We start from the raw sequence: 21,626 nt of genomic DNA on the forward strand, positions 1-21,626 counted from the left end.
CTCCCCTAATCCGTGATAATACACAACGAGCTGCTCTTTTTTGCACCCTTTCGATGTCCTCCGTCAATCCCACCTGGTAAGGATCCCACACCACGCAGCAATATTCTAACAGAGGACGAACAGCTGTCTCTTTAGTGGACTTGTTGCATCTTCTAAGTGTCCTGCCAATGAAACGCATCCTTTGGCTCGCCTTCCCCACAATATTATCTATGTAATCTTTCAAACTGAAGTTGTTCGTAATTTTAACACCCAGGTACTTAGTTGAATTGACAGGTTTGAGAATTGTACTATTTATCGAGTAATCAAAAATGGCTCTGAGCACTATGGGACTTAACATCTGTGGTCATCAGTCCCCTAGAACTTAGAACTACTTAAACCTAACTAACCTAAGGACATCACACACATCCATGCCCGAGGCAGGATTCGAACCTGTCACCGTAGCAGTCGCACGGTTCCGGAATGCGCGCCTAAAACCGCGAGACCACCGCGGTCGGCTATCGAGTAATCGAATTCCAACGGATTTCTTTTGGAACTCATGTGGATCACCTCACACTTTTCGTTATTTAGCGTCAACTGCCACCTGCCATACCATACAGCAATCTATTCTAAATCGCTTTGCAACTGATACTGGTCTTCGGATTACCTTACTAGATGGTAAATTACAGCATCATCTGCGAACAACCTAAGAGAACTGCTCAGATTGTCACTCAGGTCATTTATATAGATCAGGAACAGCAGAGGTCCCAGGACGCTTCCCTGGGGAACACCTGATATCACTTCAATTTTACTCGATGATTTGCCGTCTATTACTACGAACTACAACCTTCCTCACAGGAAATCACGAATCCAGTCGCACAACTGAGACAATACCCCATTGGCCCGCAGCTTGATTAGAAGTCGCTTGTGAGGAACGGTGTCAAAAGCTTTCCAGACTCTAGAAATACGGAATCAACTTGAGATCCCCTGTTGATAGCGGCCATTACTTCATGCGAATAAAGAGCTAGCTGCGTTGCACAAGAACGTTGTTTTCTGAAACCATGCTGATTACGTATCAATAGGTCGTTCCCTTCGAGGTGATTCATAATGTTTGAATATAGTATATGTTCCAAAACCCTACTGCAAACCGACGTCAATGATATAGATCTGTAGTTCGATGGATTACTCCTACTACTCTTCATAAACACTGGTGCGACCTGCGCAATTTTCCAATCTGTAGGTACAGATCTATCGGTGAGCGAGCGGTTGTATATGATTGCTAAGTAGGGAGCTATTGTATCAGCGTAATCTGAAAGTAACCTAATCGGTATACAATCTGGACCTGAAGACTTGCCCGTATCAAGCGATTTGAGTTGCTTCGCAACCCCTAAGGTATCTACTTCTAAGAAACTCATGCTAGCAGCTGTTCGTGTTTCAAATTCTGGAATATTCCATTCGTCTTCCCTGGTGAAGGAATTTCGGAAAACTGCTTTCAATAAATCCGCTTTAGCGGCACAGTCGTCGGTAACAGTACCATCGGCACTGCGCAGCGAAGGTATTGACTGCGTCTTGCTGCTTGTGTACGTTACATACGACCAGAATTTCTTCGGATTTTCTACCAAATTTCGAGACAATGTTTCGTTGTGGAACCTATTAAAGGCATCTCGCATTGAAGTCCGTGCCAAACTTCGCGCGTCTGTAAATTTTAGCCAATCTTCGGGATTTCGCGTTCTTCTGAACTTCGCATGCTTTTTCCGTTGCCTCTACAACAGCGTTCGGACCTGTTTTTTGTACCATGGGGGATCAGTTCCATCTCTTACCAATTTATGAGGTATGAATCTCTCAATTGCTGTTGCTACTATATCTTTGAATTTGAGCCACATCTCGTCTACATTTGCATAGTCAGTTCGGAAGGAATAGAGATTGTCTCTTAGGAAGACTTCTAGTGACACTTTATCCGCTTTTTTAAATAAAATTATTTTGCGTTTGTTTCTGGTGGATTTGGAAGAAACGGTTTGAGCCTAGCTGTTGTGACTTGGCAAGACACCCAAGCCACTAGGAGGTAGCCGAAAGGCACGCGTTTAAGCTCACGCAGGATGGCGTGAGGTCTGGAAAATGACAAGGTCTTTATAGTAGCAAAAATAGTACGTAGTTTCTGGAATACTTAACTTTAATCCATAATTGGTGAACATCGGTTTGACGGTACATGCATCACAAGATAAATAGCAGTTGATAATGGCGCCTTGCTAGGTCGTAGCAAATGACGTAGCTGAAGGCTATGCTAACCATCGTCTCGGCAAATGAGAGCGTAATTTGTCAGTGAACCATCGCTAGCAAAGTCGGCTGTACAACTGGGGCGAGTGCTAGGACGTCTCTCTAGACCTGCCGTGTGGCGGCGCTCGGTCTGCAATCACTGATGGTGGCGACACGCGGGTCCGACGTATACTACCGGACCGCGGCCGATTTAAATTCTACCACCTAGCAAGTGTGGTGTCTGGCGGTGACACCACACTAGCTACAATGACCTTGTGATCACTAATCCCTGTATCAGTCATGATGCTCTCTATTAGCTCTGGATTGTTTGTGGCTAAGAGGTCAACTGTGTTTTCACAACCATTTACAATTTGCGTGGGTTCGTGGACTAACTGCTCGAAATAATTTTCGGAGAAAGCATTTAGGACAATCTTGGAAGATGTTTTCTGCCTACTACCGGTTTTGAACAAGTATTTTTGCCAACATATCGAGGGAAGGTTGAAGTCCGTGACTTGAAACGCAGTGAAATGTTGCTTCAGTCGATGCACATATGTGTTCCAGTCCTCCGTAGTGTTACTGAAAGGAGGAAACGACGGAGGAAGGCACGTGGTGTCGAGTGCAGGGGGCGCCATTTCCTGGGACACAAGCACCTCCTGCAACGAAGTTTGTCTGCCAAGAGCTGAAGTGACGTTCGTAACAAGTCCGTCTGTATCTGCTGCTGGTGGATCAGCTGCTGCTGTTGCTCGAGCAGGCTCCCCAATTTAGCTTCCATGCTATGAAACGACTTCCTTTTTCCTCATAACCAATTGCTATATCCACGAGTAGCTCGATATAGGTGCACACGTCAGGAACACAAGAGAGAAACGATGATGATGCAAGGTGCAAAGACCACCTGCAGATGAGGCTGAAACCCACGCCAGAGTAGAGCTACAAAGCTGATTGAACACAAAAAGAGCAAGTCAGTAGCAACCTAGACAACAACAAAGTGTAACAAACCTTCGACACAATGCTGTCAACAGGTCAAGTACCAGCCACAATCAAAATCGAGGCCAAAGAGAAAACCAATACCAAAGTGAAGTTGTTGGTGAGTAAACAGTAGTATAGTGGAGATAGTAACTCATGCTGTCAGATGTAGCACAAGACTGCCTGAGCAGTCGAGGTGCAGCAGTATTTATGCCAGCCACGAGGGACACTATTGGCCAGTGTATTCATGTGGCGAGGTGGTGGCACACTCACTAGCCGACTGCAGTGCTGTGGTGACACTGTCTGTCTTCCATCGAGACCCATTTCCTCCAGCGGGCATTCAACTTCGGCACAACCTGATACCAGAGATACTATGGTTCTTTGTTTTGTGAAGTGCAAAATTTTATATTTTTGAACAATCAAAACAAGTTGCCAATCTTTACACAACTTTTAAATCTTATTAAAATCCGACTGAATATTTCTGCAGCTTTTTTCAGATTGTAATTCATTATAGATATGTGATATGTGATTTATTCATCTCATTACGTACAATTTTCAAATCATTTGATTTGATGTACAGGAGACATGTCAAGGTTTACAAAAGAAACTTTTTTCACTTTTTTAAGAGAAATACAAAAGTTTACATTATATGTTACATTTCTAAGTTACAGCTACACATGTACATAAAATAATACATGTAATACAATCCCTGTGTTCAGACTGTGACGCTGTCCTCAATGAATTCATCGACAGAATAATAACACTTTTCCACCAGAAGAGTAAAGAGCAATCTTCTCAGTGAACCAATCTCCATTTTAAATATATTACTGCCTTTTATTTTATTGAAAATTTTTAACCCCATATACTCTGGCATTTGGGCATAAAGTTTTAAATGATGTGTTGGAAGTTTGAAGCTACCTCTGTGGCGAGTGCTGTAGTTGTGGTCAAAACAGAAAGTGTCTAGTGTATGTTGATTTTTATATAGGAACACCACCATCTCATATATGTAAAGTGAGGGGATAGAGAGTATTTTTAAATTTTTTAACAGTGGTCTACAGGATTCCCTATTTTTTTTTTTTGTTTTGTTTTGCAACACACATGTTTCTAATTACTTTCTTTAGTAATACTAGGAGCCTAGTAACATTTGCTGAATGAAGATTATGCCATAACAAATAACTGACTCAAAGTAGCAGTGATAAACTATCTTTCTGGTATCCATTTTGTGGCACCTGACAAAATACACATTGCAAATGCTAAGTTGTTCAGTTTATTTGCTAAGTAATCTATGTGTACCTTCCAATTTAAATTTTTGTCAATATTTAGGCCTAAGAACTTCACGTGGTTTGCTTCTGTGATATCCTGATCATTGCAAGTTATCCTTATTTCACTCCTTTCTACTGATTTAGCTTCAAATTGCATCATTTTGGTTTTAGTTACATTTAGTTTTAGTCCATTTTGATAGAACCAAGATTCAAGTTTTTCTAAAGTATTTTTGGCTTTTTCTGGAATATTTTCAGATACCTCATTTTCAATTAGAACTGATGTATCATCAGCAAATTAGACTGAATGAACATCAGTAGCAAGTGGTAGGTCATTTACTACATCATCTGCAAAAAGTCTGAGGTCACTATTAATAATGCCTGTGAGCTGATTAATATACAACACGAACAGCAGAGTTCCCAATACATTTTCTTGAGGCACACTCAAAGTTATTTTTACATGTATCAATGATTCTAAATCCAAGATGACATGCTGTGCCCTTCGTCACAAAAAATTCTCAGTCCACACACAAATTTCGCTTTATACCTCATCCTGTTGATCATAAGCATAGATGTGGGAACTGAGTCAAGTGCTAGAGAAATACTGCATCTGCCTGACTGCCCTGATGCATGGTTTCAGCATGGGTGGATGTTTTCGGATCCATACTTTTTGACATGTTCTGTTATGTTTCAGTTCAGATTATGTTCTAAGATTGTACAACAAATGGATGTTAAGGGCACTGGATAGTGGATTTGTGGATCACTTCTACTGTTCTTGTTATGACCTTTACTTTCTTTCAACTACTGGGTACAGGTTTTTGTTCAAGGGGTCCACAGTAGCTTACAGTTAAAAGCCGTGCTAAGTCAGCCCCAAAATTTGGTGCAGAACATGGCAGGGATTCCATCAGGCCCTCAGTCTCTTTCCATTCAGTATTTTTGAAGGCTTTTGGTAGGTCCACAGAAGCTAAGAAGGTATTTTTATTTTTTTTGAGACTGTTTTCATTGTGAAAGACATTGTCAAAATTGAATTGCTTCTCTGGTACCTTTCCCCTCCCTGAAACCATAAGGATGTTCATTCAATGTGACTTCAATTTTTCTTTCTATCCATCAGGAATTTGACACATTCTGTATACGTGGTTTGTGATTAAGCTTTGCCATCATTTGTAACATTTTCTACAACCTGTTCATGATATGTTCTGTCATTTGTTGCTTATGATTAATTTCTGGTCTTTAATTTAATCCTAAATGCTTTTGTATAAAATTTGTTTCTGGTTTCTAGTTTCTGACAAAAATATTCAAGATAACTTTCGAAAATGTTTACCTAACTTCACTCGTAACACTTCTCTACTCTATGTGAAACACCTATTAACCTATTGCATGTAGATGACATACATGAACTTCAACTTAAATAAATTTTGAGTAAATTTTGCATTTCATATACTAAGTAGCAAGTAATTTCATATCAAAAATTAAGGATCACTCACTCTTCTGGAGGATTTTCTTATTCTGGATAGTTGTTGTCAGATCAACAGATAGGTTTGTGTGATTTGATGATAAGTTTATTGGTGACGTATAAATACATTTGAAGTCTTATGTGGCAACCCCATACATATCACTCCAATAAGGATCGCTATGACAAGATTAGACTAGCTGCAGCACACACAGAGAGATTTAGGCAGTCATTCTTCCTGTGTTATATATGTATATAGTACAGGAGGAATAATATATGATTCAGTAGTACCTCTCACAAAATGGAATGTACCTTTTGCCATGTACTTCATATAGGTTTGCATAGTATGGATGTAGATGCATAGCACACTGTAATAAATGAATTTAACTGCCACCGGTAAGATCCTGTTGCCTTTTGTATGCCCATGCCTTCTTCTGACCTTAGAAGTGGCGTATCCAGTTTTACATGGACTCTATACCAGTCACAAGTGTTTGAGAATTACAGTTGACAATAAGCTCCAATGGAAACAACATATAGACAATGTCTGTGGTAGGTTAAGCACTGTAATATTTACTATGAAACAGCCTGCATATTATGCCAAGAAACAACTTATTTGTACAGTGTATCATGCTCTGAAATATATTCACAGTATGGATTTACTGTTTGGAGAACTCCAGCAGCAATAGTACAAAAATAACTTTTGTATTGTAAAAAATGACCATTAGGACCAATATGAATAAAAAACAAATGGACTTTCCATAATCTAAAGATATTGACATTTCCATCCATGTACATATACAGAACAATAATTTCATTAACCAAAGAAGAAGAAAATGCAGATGTTGATTCACGTGACACAAGAAATAAAGATCAGTTGAGAAGTATACCACACAGACTGAGAACTACTGGAAAAGGTCCTCAGTACTCTGGTGTACAACTGGTAAGGCATCTTCCTAAGAGTCTTCAGGACAATAGGAGTAAAAAGACATTCCATAAACTTCCAAAGAATTACTTAATGGAAAAAGAATTTTGTAGTGCAGAGGAGTGTAAGTGTAACGAATGTGGAATACTATTATTATTTGTATGTATGTACTGTAATAACTTGAAAGTATTGTGGTTTGCAGTATGCAAATAACTTTAAGACCTAAATATTACTTGAGAGAAAAATGCTTGCAACATTACTATCATTATTGCCAATTCAACTCTTTATATATGTGGACTAAATATTTTAAGATATTGTATTAAGCTGACTTGTACTACATCAGATGTACACACTCTGTATGTAATATTATCAAATGGGACCAAATAAAAATCAATGAGTCAATGAATAAATTGCCAGACCTGAAAGAAGCAATAAGTGAAAAAAAAAGAAAGAAAATTTTGTTATGGTACTTACTGACTGTGCCACCAAATCTGATACATAACACTATTTACACATACACATACAGCCATTTACTAGTGTGTAACTTATCACTTTTCGTAAAACTTATGTAATTAGCAAGAATTCCATCATCAGGTTGTCACTTTCAAATGAAGAGAAGACAGAAAAAGCTTCCCAAATTACAATGAAAGTACCACTTGAAGATATAACAAGATACTGCTGTTGCACCATAGAAAGATATACTCAGTGAATGTAGAAATTTTTATAGTTTTCCCCAGCCAGTGCTGGTCCAAGCCAAGGCAGGCTCAAGTGCAAAATTGCAGCAACTGAGTCCATTGTCATACCCTACTTGAGTGAGAAATCAAAGTTGACACTTTAGAAAGATGACCTCACTGTGGAAGGAACATGACATGATTCTGACAGCACTGCAAGGTTCAATAAGAACATATAAATCTTACACAAGAATATGTTTCAGCCCACTGATATCACATAAAAACGCCAAGCTGAAGAGCTGAAAGCCACAGCTGAGACACCAAGGAGCGGTGAAGACTGCTGATGAACCCAGGCCACATTTGGTCGTGCTTGCCAAAACATAACATCATTGCTTCTGCCAGACACATATAAATACACAAGTTTCTGTGCCCCTCTATCTTCCAGTTTCAGTGCACCAGCATTGAGACAGGAGCTGTGAAGTGCTGACTACTGTTCACCAGATGACTACTATAATAAAGATTGTAGCCAGCCTGGCCTTCTGGATTTAGCTGCTGTGAAATGTCAACCTCTCATATGCTGATGTGAAGACTCGGAACTTTCTACCACTGGCTCACTAAGAGCCAAGCTGATGGCACTTGATGCACTATCACAATGTCACTGTATTTGGGAGGCACACTAGTTGCTGGCACACCCAACTCACAGCTATGGGTTGACACAGGTATCCATGGTCTTCCTCCAGTGCAGAGGCCACATCATAACTCAGCACTATCATTGCCATCCAAAGCAGAGCTGCTGGAACCTTATTGGAGCATTACCTATGAGGTCCACATGTATGCCCTAGTCAAAAGCATCATCAAACTGTTAGGCATCATCATCAGATGAGTTAAATGCCTACCATCAGCTGCGTGAGCTGCCATGACCTCACTGATGGCCTTGAGAGACTGCTGAGCTATGTGAATCTGCATCTTCCACTTTGCCTGCTGTGTCCACAGCCCTCCTCACTGATGGTGCAGAGAAGACAATTCAGTTGTAAACTAAAGCTAATAAATGTATAATTTTCTAATGTGACTCATATGTGTCCATGCCATCTGACGCCTTCACCCCTGTACTCCATATTTCATCATGCTGCATCCACAAGGGTCACAGCCCAATGACCTTACATTTTAGTGTCAGAACAGGCTGTCACCTCAGATTTCAGTGACAGTGTAATGAAGTCTGTGGCATCAATCGTTGTCAGTACCCATACTTCCAAACTAGTACAATGCAGCATGATTAGTGCAGTAGCTTATGTATTCTTGATTTTAGGGATCATGAGGGGTCAGTAGGTTTTGGCCAAGTGTCTGTTTGCACTGATATGTGGAAGATGTAGGAAGTCAATGCACATTAAACTCAAAGACTGCGTGTACCAGTTTGTAGTATTTTCGATGGGTACTGTGATTTATTCTGAGCCTTGCTTACTCATTGTCTTTTTAAGTATATGGTGGTGATACTCACTAGTAGCACTTCTGGCATAAACTGTAGTTATTACTATTTGTATATAGTAGTGTATTTAAGTCTCTACATCATTGTTTTGGGTTTTTCTCTTTTGTTTGGTTTTGTATGATTGCTAGCGGGTCAAACACATCATTGTCAACTCCACTGGGGGCTAAGCTGGAGGAAACAGTTAGAACTCTATCAGCTGCAGTAGCTCAATGCCAGGAGAAGATTTCAAAGCAACTAGCAAAGAGTACGAGTATGCTTAAAATGGTAAAGGTTATGAATGCTAATAATGCAGCTTTAGGTAAGCAAGAGAGAGAATAGGTTACTTGGTGGTAGTCCAGCAGTAAAACAAACTGTCTTTGTGAAGAATCAGGAGGAATTACAGTCCAAAAGTACTTGTGTGAGGCTAGGTGAGGTGAACAAGTACCAGGAATCAAAGGTTGTGGATATTCCTGCTGTAAGTTTACTTGATACGCAAAGTACTGACATTGTGGAAATAACAGAGAGTACTGTAAATGTATCAGCCCCAATTTTTTGTGAAAATGTAGAGTCTGAGGTAGCTGTAGTGCCAAATGAAACAAGTGTGTGCTGTGTGGAAGTAAATGGCTGTGTCAGTAGCAACATGGGAGATACTGATTTAGGTGGAGTAGTATCTATGCTGTTGGATAATGGTTGTTGTTTTGAGGCTGTGGAGCCTGTGCCAGTTGTACAGGGAAGTACATGCTGCTGGTTTTTGTGCCATATAGAGTGAACCTGCAGACAGTGGTTGTATGAATGGAGAATGCAGAGGTAGCTATTGATAATGTTAGTTGTGTTGTGAATGCTGTGCATAATGAAGTAGTACTGATATATTTATTTCTAAATGACACAGATTTGTCACCACTTGGAGTGGCAACATCATCTCCTTCTGAGAGGGGGGGGGGGGGGGGGGGGAGGAAGAGAAGAAAGAGGAAAAAGATTTGTAAGGTTGAGATCAAGCCAACAAAACTGAAATTTTATCACAAATGTGTGCCTGAGGCCCAGGGTAAATTTGATGATCCTCGCAAGACAGATAATTAGGGGAACAAAAAATGTTGTGTAATTTTTCTTAAAAGCACAGCCAAATGCAGGGAGACATTGTTTCAACCAGGGAGGACAGATGCAAGTGTTACAACATCACAAGGTTCTATTATCATGAAAGTAGAACCATCTAAACTGCATATGGCATCATCAAGATTCAGTGTTCATAATAAAGTACTTATGAGCACACGGAAGTTGGTTTTGCAAGCATATAAGAAAGCATGGACCCGCAAGGCACAGTCAGTCTGTAATCAGCTGAAAAATAAGAGAGGTAACTGAAGCTACTAACCAGCATATTGAATGGTTGTACCATGAGTAACTGTGTAATCATAGTTTTAAGAATGAGTGTTTTAAGAAAATGTAAGGGAAACTTTTGTTTCAAAGGTAAACTTCCAGATGTACGAAAACAGTGGATAAAAGAAAACCACTTGATAGAAAAAAATGGCTCTGAGCACTATGGGACTTAACATCTATGGTTATCAGTCCCCTAGAACCTAGAACTACTTAAACCTATCTAACCAAGGACATCACACAACACCCAGTCATCACGAGGCAGGAAAACCACTTAATAGACAAAGGAAGTTGTCAAACATGAGAAATTACTAGTGTAACTACAGAAGAGAAAGAGCAATGTAATAAAACTCTGAATCTGTATTAGTGTAAAACAAGTCAACAAGGACCACATGGAACTAAGAAACAAAACAAGGACTTTGTGAGTCAGCTTTCATGAACATTTCAATGATAAAAAATTGTGCAGTGCATAACTGAGTAGCTGTGGGTGCAAGTGATGTTTCATAAGAAAATGATCTTAGCACACATTTGTTAACCTCTTCACAGTAAATGAAGTGAGAGTGATTTCCTGCAAAGTTCAGCACTCTGTGATGATAAAGTTTAGACCTTTTGCCAATGCCTGCATTTAGAATACAACTAGAACAAGTGAAATGGCAGATGAAGGAAGAACTGCTGCTGTCTTTAATGAAGCTTCAAATATGCATTTTTTAAGTAGTGCAACAGCTTAATGTGTATGCTTTTTAAAATTACTTATAATGATATGCAATGCATATTTAAATATGCCCTGTTTTGAAATAATGGATGTACATCTTGAGGCAAAATCAGCATATTGACGCAATAGATCACAAGTTCCTTGAACATGGCCATATGTACAGAGAATGTGTGTGATGATGCAAAGAAATACTTGAAATATGTATTTGCTCCTCACGACATGATGGAAGCAGTGAAGGAGGTGAACCTAAAGTTTTCTGTGGCTAAAATGAAAAGATAAAACTTTCATTCAATTAAAGTCAGGCAATAACACAGGACACTGTTGTTACAAACACTCAAGGAAACATAATCTGATGGAGGAATATTAGTAGAATCAGCAAAGAAAATCCTCTAACATGCAGTTCAAGTATTCACTAAAACGTGATCTTGAGTTTATTGAAGTGGATTTTAGGAGGCATAATATTGATCACCCATCAATATCTCTTCTGCAGCTTTTGCATCAAGCTAAGTATGATCTAGTATATGAGATGAGGAAAAATTTTCAGCAAATAAAAAACTACATCTCTCCAATTTATCATGAGTTGTATAACAATACATATCCCTTTCCCAGACAGCAGTTACCATGGGTGTAAGAAGAGAGAGAAAAGGGCAAGCTGATTTTCATACAAGTGATGCTTTTTAAAACCCTGCTGATTCATGGACAAAGTTTTTGGTCTCTAAGAAATTTATTATATTTGAATTAGAATATGTCTAGAATTTTGTAGCAAACTGAAATTAAAAATATTAGTCTGTAATTTTGTGGGTCTGTTCTTTTACCCTTCTTATGTAGGGGAGTCATCTGCACTTTTTCCAGTCACTTCAAACTTTGCACTGGATGAGAAATTTGCAATAAATACAAGGTGAGTAAGGGGCAAATACTATAGAGTACTCATTGCAAAACTCAGCTGGGGTTCCATCTGGACCTTGTGACTTTTTTGTTTTTAATTCTCTCAGTTCTTTCTCTTATGACAACGTCATCAGTACGAGGCTCTGTGTGATGGTCAAATCATACTATGGTTGTATGATCCTCCTGTGTGAATGATTTTTTAAACACGAAATTTAAAACTTCGTCTTTCATTTTGCTGTCTTCTACTGCCACATGAGGCTGGTCAATGAGTAGCTAGTTGGAATCCTTAGACCCACTTAGTTATTTTATATAGGATCAGAATTTTCTCAGGTTCTCAGCTAGATCTTTTGCTAATACATGACAGTAGTAACAGTATGCTTTGTGCATAGACATTTTCACAGATGCACAAACCTCTCCTAACCTTTGCTTTTTATCACTGTGTGTTCTTTTTTGACTTAAGAGTACATCGGTCTTTACTTCCTCAGAGTTTTCTTAATTTTGTTGTTAAACCACAATAGGTCTTTTCCATCCTTAGCCCACTAAATAGACACATACTGAACAAAAGCACAATTTACAGTCTGTTTCAACTTTGCCCATAATTCCACTATACTCATCAAACTGGAATTAAATGATGTCAGCTTATTGTCTAAGTGATATGCTTATAACTGCTCATCTGCTCTTAAAGTAGAAACACTCTCCTTGCCTTCATGACAGATTTATTAACTTTCATAACAACAGTCATTATTATGACATCATGATCACTAAAATAATCCCCATAATGTTGGCAAATGTAAAATTTTTTGAATTTTTCCCCAACTAGTGCCAAGCCAAGCCAAGGCAGGCTTACACACAGAGTCACAACTGAAATGATAAACAGGCAGGAGAGCTTATACTGCAATATCATGCCACATCACTGAGACCATTACCACATATTGCTTGAGCAAGATGTCTGAATTGCCAGTTCAGCAAAATCAAAATGAGCTCAATGTATAAGGAACATGACATCATTCTGATAGCGTTGCAGGGTGCCATAACAACATATAAATCCCACACAAGAACACATTTCAACCCATCAATATTACAGAAAAGTACTAAGCTGAAAGCCATAGTTGGAACACCGAGACACAGTAAAGACTGCTGATGAACCCACAAAACGAGGGTGCATTTTGTCATCCTCATCGAGAAATAACATCATTGCCTCTGCCAGACAACTATAAATACTTGGTGTCCTGAGCTCTTACATCTTCCAGTTGCAGTGATATAACATTGAGGTAGGATCTGTGATCTCCTGACTACTGTTTGCCAAATGACTACTACCTTCGAGACAGTAGCCAGCCTGGTTTGCTGGACTTGGCCACTGTGAGTTGCCAACATCTCATCTGGTGATGTGAAGCCACTGGGAGCCAAACTGCTGGTGCTTGATGTACTATTACACTGTCACTGTACTCAGGAGATATGCTAGTTGATGGTGTCCTTGTCTCATATTTGTGAGTGGGCCCCTGGTACAAAGACCATGCAGTAACTCTGCTCTACCATACTGTCCTATGCAGAGCTACTGGAAGCTTACTGGGGAACTGTCTATGCAGTCTACAAGTTTGCTCTATTCATAAGTGTCAAGGAGCTGTTGGGTATCACTGCCAGATGAGCAATGCCTGCCACCAGCTGGGCTGTCTATCCTGCACAGCACTGCTCATGCTGCATGAACTGAGATGATCTTGCTATGGTCTCGAGAGACTGCTGCACTGTGCATGTCAGTGCATTCCACTCTGTTTGCTGTGTCCACAGCCCTCCTTGTTCTCTCTGCAGAGAAGGCAATTCAATTTTAAACCAAAGTTAACAAATGTATAATTCGCTAGTGCCCATGCAGTCTGACAGGTCCTCACCACCATGCTGTACACTTTGTCATCCTACAGCCATAAGGGTCACAGACCACCAACTTTATCACTACTTTGCCTTGTCTGTTACAATGGCTACCACCATGTAGAAACATAATACTTCAACTGAAGACACATCTATCAGTGCCTTCACTGGTCCAGGGTCCCAGCCTGTCTCTGACAAAATGCTGCTAAGTACCACAAATAGGATAAATAATTTGAAATAGTAGGCCACAAAAGGGAAAGAAGAAAAAGTAGTAGTACACTTCATATCCCAAAAACATACTTAGAAAATTCCAAAAATTTCTATTAAAGTGTAACTCATAGATATTTTTCACTCTCTATATAGCACTTTTTTAGAACTCCTTTAACAATCATGATGACACAACAAGACTAAAAACAGCTCATACAAAGATCTGTAATACAGTATTGTATTGTGTAAAAGTTATTTTAAAATCTTGCAAGCAATTCACTTTGAAAATGACTGAAGGTTTCCAGTTGAAATATCATAACAATAATTAATAATATCCCTAATGCATTTCCAAAAGATGATGAAATATTCAATCCACTGGGAAAACTTCAGTGACTGTTTTGTGTTTTAATGAAGTGTAACAATCAAGCTTCACTTGACACACAGTTTTCACAATTTTAGTTGATTTTATCATTATCATGACTGTTTAATATGTCACAGAAACCAACAGTTCTACATTATGGTAACATTCTTTCATAATATGCTTTCCAGTGAGCCCACAAAACCAGCAGCTCAACTTGAGAATAGCCGTAAGCTTGTTAGCCAAAAGATGTCCTGGATGCATGCCTCAAAGATGATGGACTAATACAAAATATTCTGTTCACTAAAGAGCATGATTTAGAATTTTGAATGGAGAATATTCTAATTAGCTTTTTGTGTTATGAGCAAGAGTGAGCAGCTTAATTTTTATCTTTGTGTTATATAATTTTGCACATGCCATACTCTCACTCTGTCATACAAATTAAAATTAATTTTTTATGTCATACACTACAAAATGAGTTGCTTCTTAAGGCCTAATTCGTAGATAAAATGAAAGTGTAGGAATATTAAAAATACATCTACATTACTCAATTAATGCAGTGCATGTATTTTCAGGTATTGGATATGCAGCAGCAGTAATGTCTTGTTGGATGAACATATACTACATTGTCATCCTTGCCTGGGCCATCTTTTATTTTTTCATGTCACTTCGTTCTGGTAAGTAGAAACTGTTATATATATATATATATATATATATATATATATATATATATATATATATATATATATATATATATATATATATATATATATATATATATATAATTACTACATGTACCAACAATCAATTTACAAATAAAGACAATATCACTGCTATTTCATGTTAAATGCAATGAGTGGTGTTATGCATACTGTGATGTATGACTGTGGTAAAGTGTCTTGTTTTTTATATATAAGTAATTGGATAGATAAAAAAATCTACTCACCAAGCGGTGGCAAGAAAGCACACATATAACAAGGTACTACAGTGTGCAAACTTGAAGAGGCAGCAACTTCTTCTGGCAGAAGGGCTGAAGGGGAAAGATGAGAGGTGAAGGAAAAGGTCTGGTGAGGTTTAGGAAACGGGGTAGAGTTCAGAAAAGTCCCTTAGGGGAGACTTATTGGACAGAATGGGAAGGAAAGAGTCCAGTAAGTCACCACTGACTCGGGGTTCTGGGGGACTCTACCACTTTTCCTAAAACTTACCAGACCTTTTCCTCCACCCCTCTTCCTTCCCCTTCAATCCTTCTGCTGGAAGAATGAGCAACTGGCTCCAAAAGCTCCCAAACTGTAATATTTATTTACTTATTTATTTATCCATCTGTAGACAATAAATGTTGTATGGATGTTGTCCAAAAGTACATGTCAATTTATGGGAAGCAATCTGTGCAAACGGAACATACAAAATTTTACATTAAGTAGTACAAAGAACGATACATACAAAATTGTACAAAAAATGGTCAAAGAATAATACCTCATCATACGAGACACAATAATACAACTTTTTAAACATGTATACTAACAGTATTGTAACTGCGTAGTCTGTTTGCCCTAAGGCTTTACTTTTGTCTTCCCTAAACAGGAATCCTTTATATTCACTACAATAATTCAGTAAAGATTTTACCACACCCAACAGCTGTCCATGAGATTTAAAAAATTAACAGAAACTTTATGGGATGAAAGACAGTGTTTTCAGTTTTGCGTTAATATAAACATTACTAAAATTATTTATTGGCCAAAATGGTCATTTACCGAGTAAAAACATTGTTCAAGTAGAAATTCTTTACATTCTACTTTAAATCTGTTTTCATCTTCTAACTTTCTGATGTTGGCTGGCAGTATGTTGTAGAGATTTTTACCCACATGGCTCACATGCATTTGTGTGTGTGGTTTTTTCTTGTTCTCTGAGTATGGAGTGCCGTGCTATTTTGAGTATTGTAGTTATCTAAGTCGGTATTTGTCTGAAAATCTGCAAGGTGAGCCCTAACATATAAAACACATTTGTATATATGTATAAGGAAGGTATTGTTAGAATTTTAAGCTTGTTGAATAAGGGTCTGTGGATGACTGTGTGTTATTACTGGGATAGCCCTCTTCTGTAACAGAAAGATTTGTTTTAGATTGTAAGTGGTGGAACCCCAAAATATTATTCTGTATGTTGCAAGAGACTGAAAATAGCCAAAATATGCCATCCTGGCACCCTCTGCAGTACAGACATTGGCAAAAATTCTAAGAGCAAAACAAGCTGAGTTAAGTTTCTGCATAAGTTTCATTACATGATCATTAAAATTAAGGTTTTCATCTACATGAATCCCCAACAATTTTGTTGATGCCACTCTGTCTATTGCCTTACCACCCAACAACAGATCAAGATTTACATTTGGACATATTTTCCCAAACTGCATAACTTTTGCCTTGGCAATTCCTTTTTGATATACCCTCTTGTAATTCTTAACATATTCTATGAACTGTGGATCTGTAGATATCTTCAATTCTGAATTTAGTCTCTTTAGAGTTCCACAAGAAGTTTTGATGCCAACTGTGATCCAAGAACTTGGCTTTGTATTGTGATGTGATTCTTGACAGCTTCTTTGGAAAGCACATTTCAAAATATCCCATGAAAATTGAAGAAAAAGTGTTATATGCATCATTTGTATTTGTTAAGGACAGCACTTCTGCCCAAGACTCACTAGTTAGGATATTTGTAAATTCTACACAGTTTTCAGCAGAAAATTTTCTTTTATACATGAAGTACACGTTTTTCTCTTGCAGCGGCATTGAAGGAATTTTGAGGACAAAAGCATTATGGTCTGGCAATCCCAAATCAGTATTTGTTACCTCTACTTCTGTAGATTGCACATTTTAAAATATATTATCTATCCAACTGTTTGTGTTATAGGTTATTCTTGTGGGTTCATGTATGTGTGGAACAGATTGAAACTGCATAATAGATTTAGGAATTGATTTTTTAGCCTACTTTCATTCATAAGATTTATGTTGAAATCCCCACAGACAACTACAGTGGCTCTTTCAGTAAAAAGAATGCTAAGCAGTGTTTCTAATTTATTAATGAATATGTCTGTGTCCTCAGTAGGTGGTCTGCATATTGCTATTACTGTGACTCTTCACTGTATTTCATACAACTGTATAGCTGCTGCTTCAAAATGATTTTCCACACTCAATAATTCAACTTCACATCTTCTTTTATACCTGATATTTGATTTAGTAAAGATACATACACCTCCATTTTTGGCATTTTTTTCCACAATACTGACTTGCCAACTTATATGGATGAATATTAATGATACTTAGTTCAAAAGTTCTGAACCATTGCTCTATAATGCACCTTCAGTCAATGTTTGCACCATTTATTGCTACCTCAAGTTCTAGTGATTTATTTCTAAGGCATTGAACATTTAGACTTAAAATCTCCAGGTGATTAGGGTGAAAACTGGTTACAATTTTATTTACGTTTTGTGCTGTCATATAAATTCCCATGTCCTGGTGAGATACCAAAATTCCTTGAGGACAGGTTTCCTGCACCTCTCGAGATGTACCCATACATTGGACTGTGGTGAGTTGCTTGTTGCCGTAATTGGTGCGGCTGCTAATGTACTTAATACTACCATTTCTGTTGTTCTTGTTGATGATGATGATGATGCTGATTATGGTGATGCTGTTTCTGACACTTCAAATGTTGGTTCTGCCACTACTGCTGTGTTTTCTTGTGAACTTCGAGTCTAGCTTTTCATATGTGTGTTCTCCTGCTGCTGCTTGGTGTGTATATCTTTTATCTATCCAATTGCCTATATTTTAAAAAATTTATTATTTTTATTTTTTGTGTATTATTTGTAATCAATGCTTTAGTGAAACTGTTGTGTTACTCAGTATTCAGACTGATGTTGATACTAAATTATGTAACTTCAGGAAAAAAGAGGAATTTGGCTTTTTTTAGTTACACCTTCAGAATGCAGAATATTGTTGGCCCTACTATATTTGTGAGCAATTCCTGCTCTTGTCATCACTACATATATATATATATATATATATATATATATATATATATATATATATATATATATATATATAAACACAAAGATGATGTGACTTACCGAACGAAAGTGCTGGCAGGTCGATAGACACACAAACAAACACAAACACACACACAAAATTCAAGCTTTCGCAACAAACTGTTGCCTCATCAGGAAAGAGGGAAGGAGAGGGAAAGACAAAAGGATGTGGGTTTTAAGGGAGAGGGTAAGGAGTCATTCCAATCCCAGGAGCAGAAAGACTTACCTCCTGGGATTGGAATGACTCCTTACCCTCTCCCTTAAAACCCACATCCTTTCGTCTTTCCCTCTCCTTCCCTCTTTCCTGATGAGGCAACAGTTTGTTGCGAAAGCTTGAATTTTGTGTGTGTGTTTGTGTTTGTTTGTGTGTCTATCGACCTGCCAGCGCTTTCGTTCGGTAAGTCACATCATCTTTGTTTTTAGATATATTTTTCCCACGTGGAATGTATATACCCCCATAGCTCATTACATTTCCTTTGCTGCTTTTATACCTTTAAGCTTTTTTCTTTTAAAAATACCTTTATATTTTTTTCAATTGTTTAAACATGCAGCATGATTTTGTACTGCATGCAATTTCTTGATAATATTTCTCCAAGGCATGAACTCTCATACAACTCTGCTAAAAAGTTCTCTTTGTCTTCTACTTCTGTTAGTTTCAAAGAAGAGTTTTCAGATCTAGAAAAACTCAATGTAAAGTATTGTTTGTATATTGATCTTAACCACAGTTACCATCATTTTTGTGTACAACCTCATTCTTTGGTCTCAAATAAGGACCACTGTGACTGTTAAAAAATGTTTATTGAAAGACATGACCAGTTTTACAAACTATATTTACATCAAAAGGTGTTTGTAGTCAGTCCATAAAAACAATTTGTTTAAAAGCCACGAAAAGCACATTCCTGAACATTCTTATCAATGTATTTAAAATTTCTAACTCAGAAATGTTTGAACATCCATAAATAAAAAAAGAAGCCTAAGCCCATCCCAAAACCTCTGATGTAGACAGTCTGGGGAGGGAGTACTGCTGTTGCCAATATTAAGCTAACCATAAACTGTAGCTTGGCCTATTCCGAAAGCTGTGCATGCTTACGGTTAGTTTAATACTTGAAACAGCAGTGCTTCTTCCCCAAGCTGTCTACATTAGAGGTTTCAAGATGGCCGTATCCCCCTTTTCTATTTCTGGATGTTTGGACACTTTTGAGTTACAATTTTAAATACCTTGGTGAGAATGTTGGCAAATTTGCTTTTTCTGGCTTTTAAAGTACAAGTAAGTTGTTAACAATCTTTAAACGTTACTACTTAACTTGCATTGGCCTCTGGTTCATTGATATTGTAGATGCTGCGAACAATGAGAACATCTCGAAAATTTCAAGCTTGACAAATTATTTATTGACATTAGTTGATCGACAGAAGTGACATAAGTGCAAAACAACTGACAAAACTGAGCTAAACTGAACTGAACTGAACTGCACTGACTCCTGAAGTAAAGAAAACTTGACGGACTGCCCTGTACAGGATCACTGCGTTGCTTTAAATACAATTTTAGCAATCGCTACCACTGTTAATTTATTACAAAATGTAACTTACAATTAATAATAATTTCATCTAAACTAACTGCTGTTACATTTGTACAGGCTATAAAATACAATGTCAAAAAACATATGTTTATCATCATCCTGGTTTTATGTGTGAAAATTAATTCACAATCTGATTTCAATGATTATTTTGACTTTACTTTAATTTCATAATTAGTGACTGCATGGATTTTATTGCTAACATTTGTTCAAAGTATACACATTCTTCTTCACTTCATTACATAAATTAAATACACACATTTTCTCAAATACCAGAATTTCATAAATTTGGGTGGTGTAGCCAACAAGAGGTTAATATCTGCATAATTTACAAGCATCATTAATTACAATGAATTACATAAAAATGAATAACGAATGAAATTACATCACTGGATAACGATTGTTATTTTCATTTGAATTGTAATGAGGTTTTTGTGTTAGCAAATTTACAAATTGCAATTATGGTAACTAGAGGCATTAGTTATTTAAGCTAACATTTCCACAGCCTCTTAATATTTGTTGCTAAACATTTATTACTTCAATTTCATGACCTGCTCTTTAATTTTGTATATGTACATATTTTTGTTAATGACAACAATCTATTAACAATCATGAGACTGTTCGTCATTCCAGAATATTCTATATGTATTTACAAAGAAGAATAGGTCCTTTAGGGAATAGTGGACTGAACGGTACCAATAAAAACAAACATAAAAGGCCCTAGGAAGCACTGAATTGTATGATAAATACACAGGTGCATATAAAAAGGTGGTATTGGACAGTTCATAATGATCTTGTGGGAGGCTGTTGCATTATAAGTTCTATGTTGACCAAAAGTAAGTTGTGTTGAATACCTTGTGCAATACTGCAATGTGTTTTCCATTTTGCACATGTCAAGCAATGGTTCTTGTATTACCTTGCTTTAGTTCTGATTTACTTTTAACCATGACCTGCATACAGATGGGTAAATGTGTTTCTAAAACTGAACAGAAACTGAAATGACCACTAAATATTTTTCTGAATGGATAGAAGAGGACAGCAACAGGTATCTACTTTTAAATCTTTCTGGTCTGTAGATAAGAAATAATAAGTGAACCAATTGTTCATAAATTGTTGTGATGATTTATCAGAATATTCATAAAGAAGTGAAAAGCAGTGGATTGTTAAAAATGTTTTATGAATTGGTGGAGCTGATGTATTGATTAGAGAGAGGACATTTCATGAGAGTGGTATACTGATACAATAATAATGTTGTAAAACAATCAGGCATAAACTGATTTCAATCTTTTAGATGACTGAGCAGTGGCAGCAATTATGGAGCAATGTAGTTAAGATCCAGACCTGCATGTGCAGTAAACGCTATTTTTCTTACTTGTGTAGAAATCTTATGTTCATGCAGAAAATCATTTCTGAGTGATTCTCATAATTTTCTTACTTACACTTCCTAATAATTTTTTCTAAAGGAAAGAACAGAAAGTGACTACATTTTTTGACCATTTTACCTATATACCTGCATGGAATGAGTCATGCCATACCCTTTATATGTAGACTTAAATAAAGCCATTAAAAGTGATTTACACATGATGCAATTGTCAATTTTTTTCTTATGTAACTGTTACAAACAATAACTCTGCCTC

The 21,626-nt window shown here is 37.4% G+C and overlaps 1 protein-coding gene across 2 annotated transcripts in view; it reads left to right on the forward strand.

Moving 5' to 3' along the window:
* The window catches only part of LOC126470342 (sodium- and chloride-dependent GABA transporter 1), a 381,315-nt gene that overhangs the window by 285,943 nt on the left and 73,746 nt on the right, over window positions 1-21,626 (forward strand). For both annotated transcript variants that reach the window (XM_050098132.1, XM_050098131.1), the window contains exon 3: window positions 14,922-15,023. In XM_050098132.1, coding sequence (XP_049954089.1) covers window positions 14,922-15,023 — 102 coding nt within the window. The remainder of the gene's footprint in view (window positions 1-14,921; window positions 15,024-21,626) is intronic.

Source organism: Schistocerca serialis, chromosome 3, assembly GCF_023864345.2.
Source record: "Schistocerca serialis cubense isolate TAMUIC-IGC-003099 chromosome 3, iqSchSeri2.2, whole genome shotgun sequence".
Taxonomy (NCBI): domain Eukaryota; kingdom Metazoa; phylum Arthropoda; class Insecta; order Orthoptera; family Acrididae; genus Schistocerca; species Schistocerca serialis.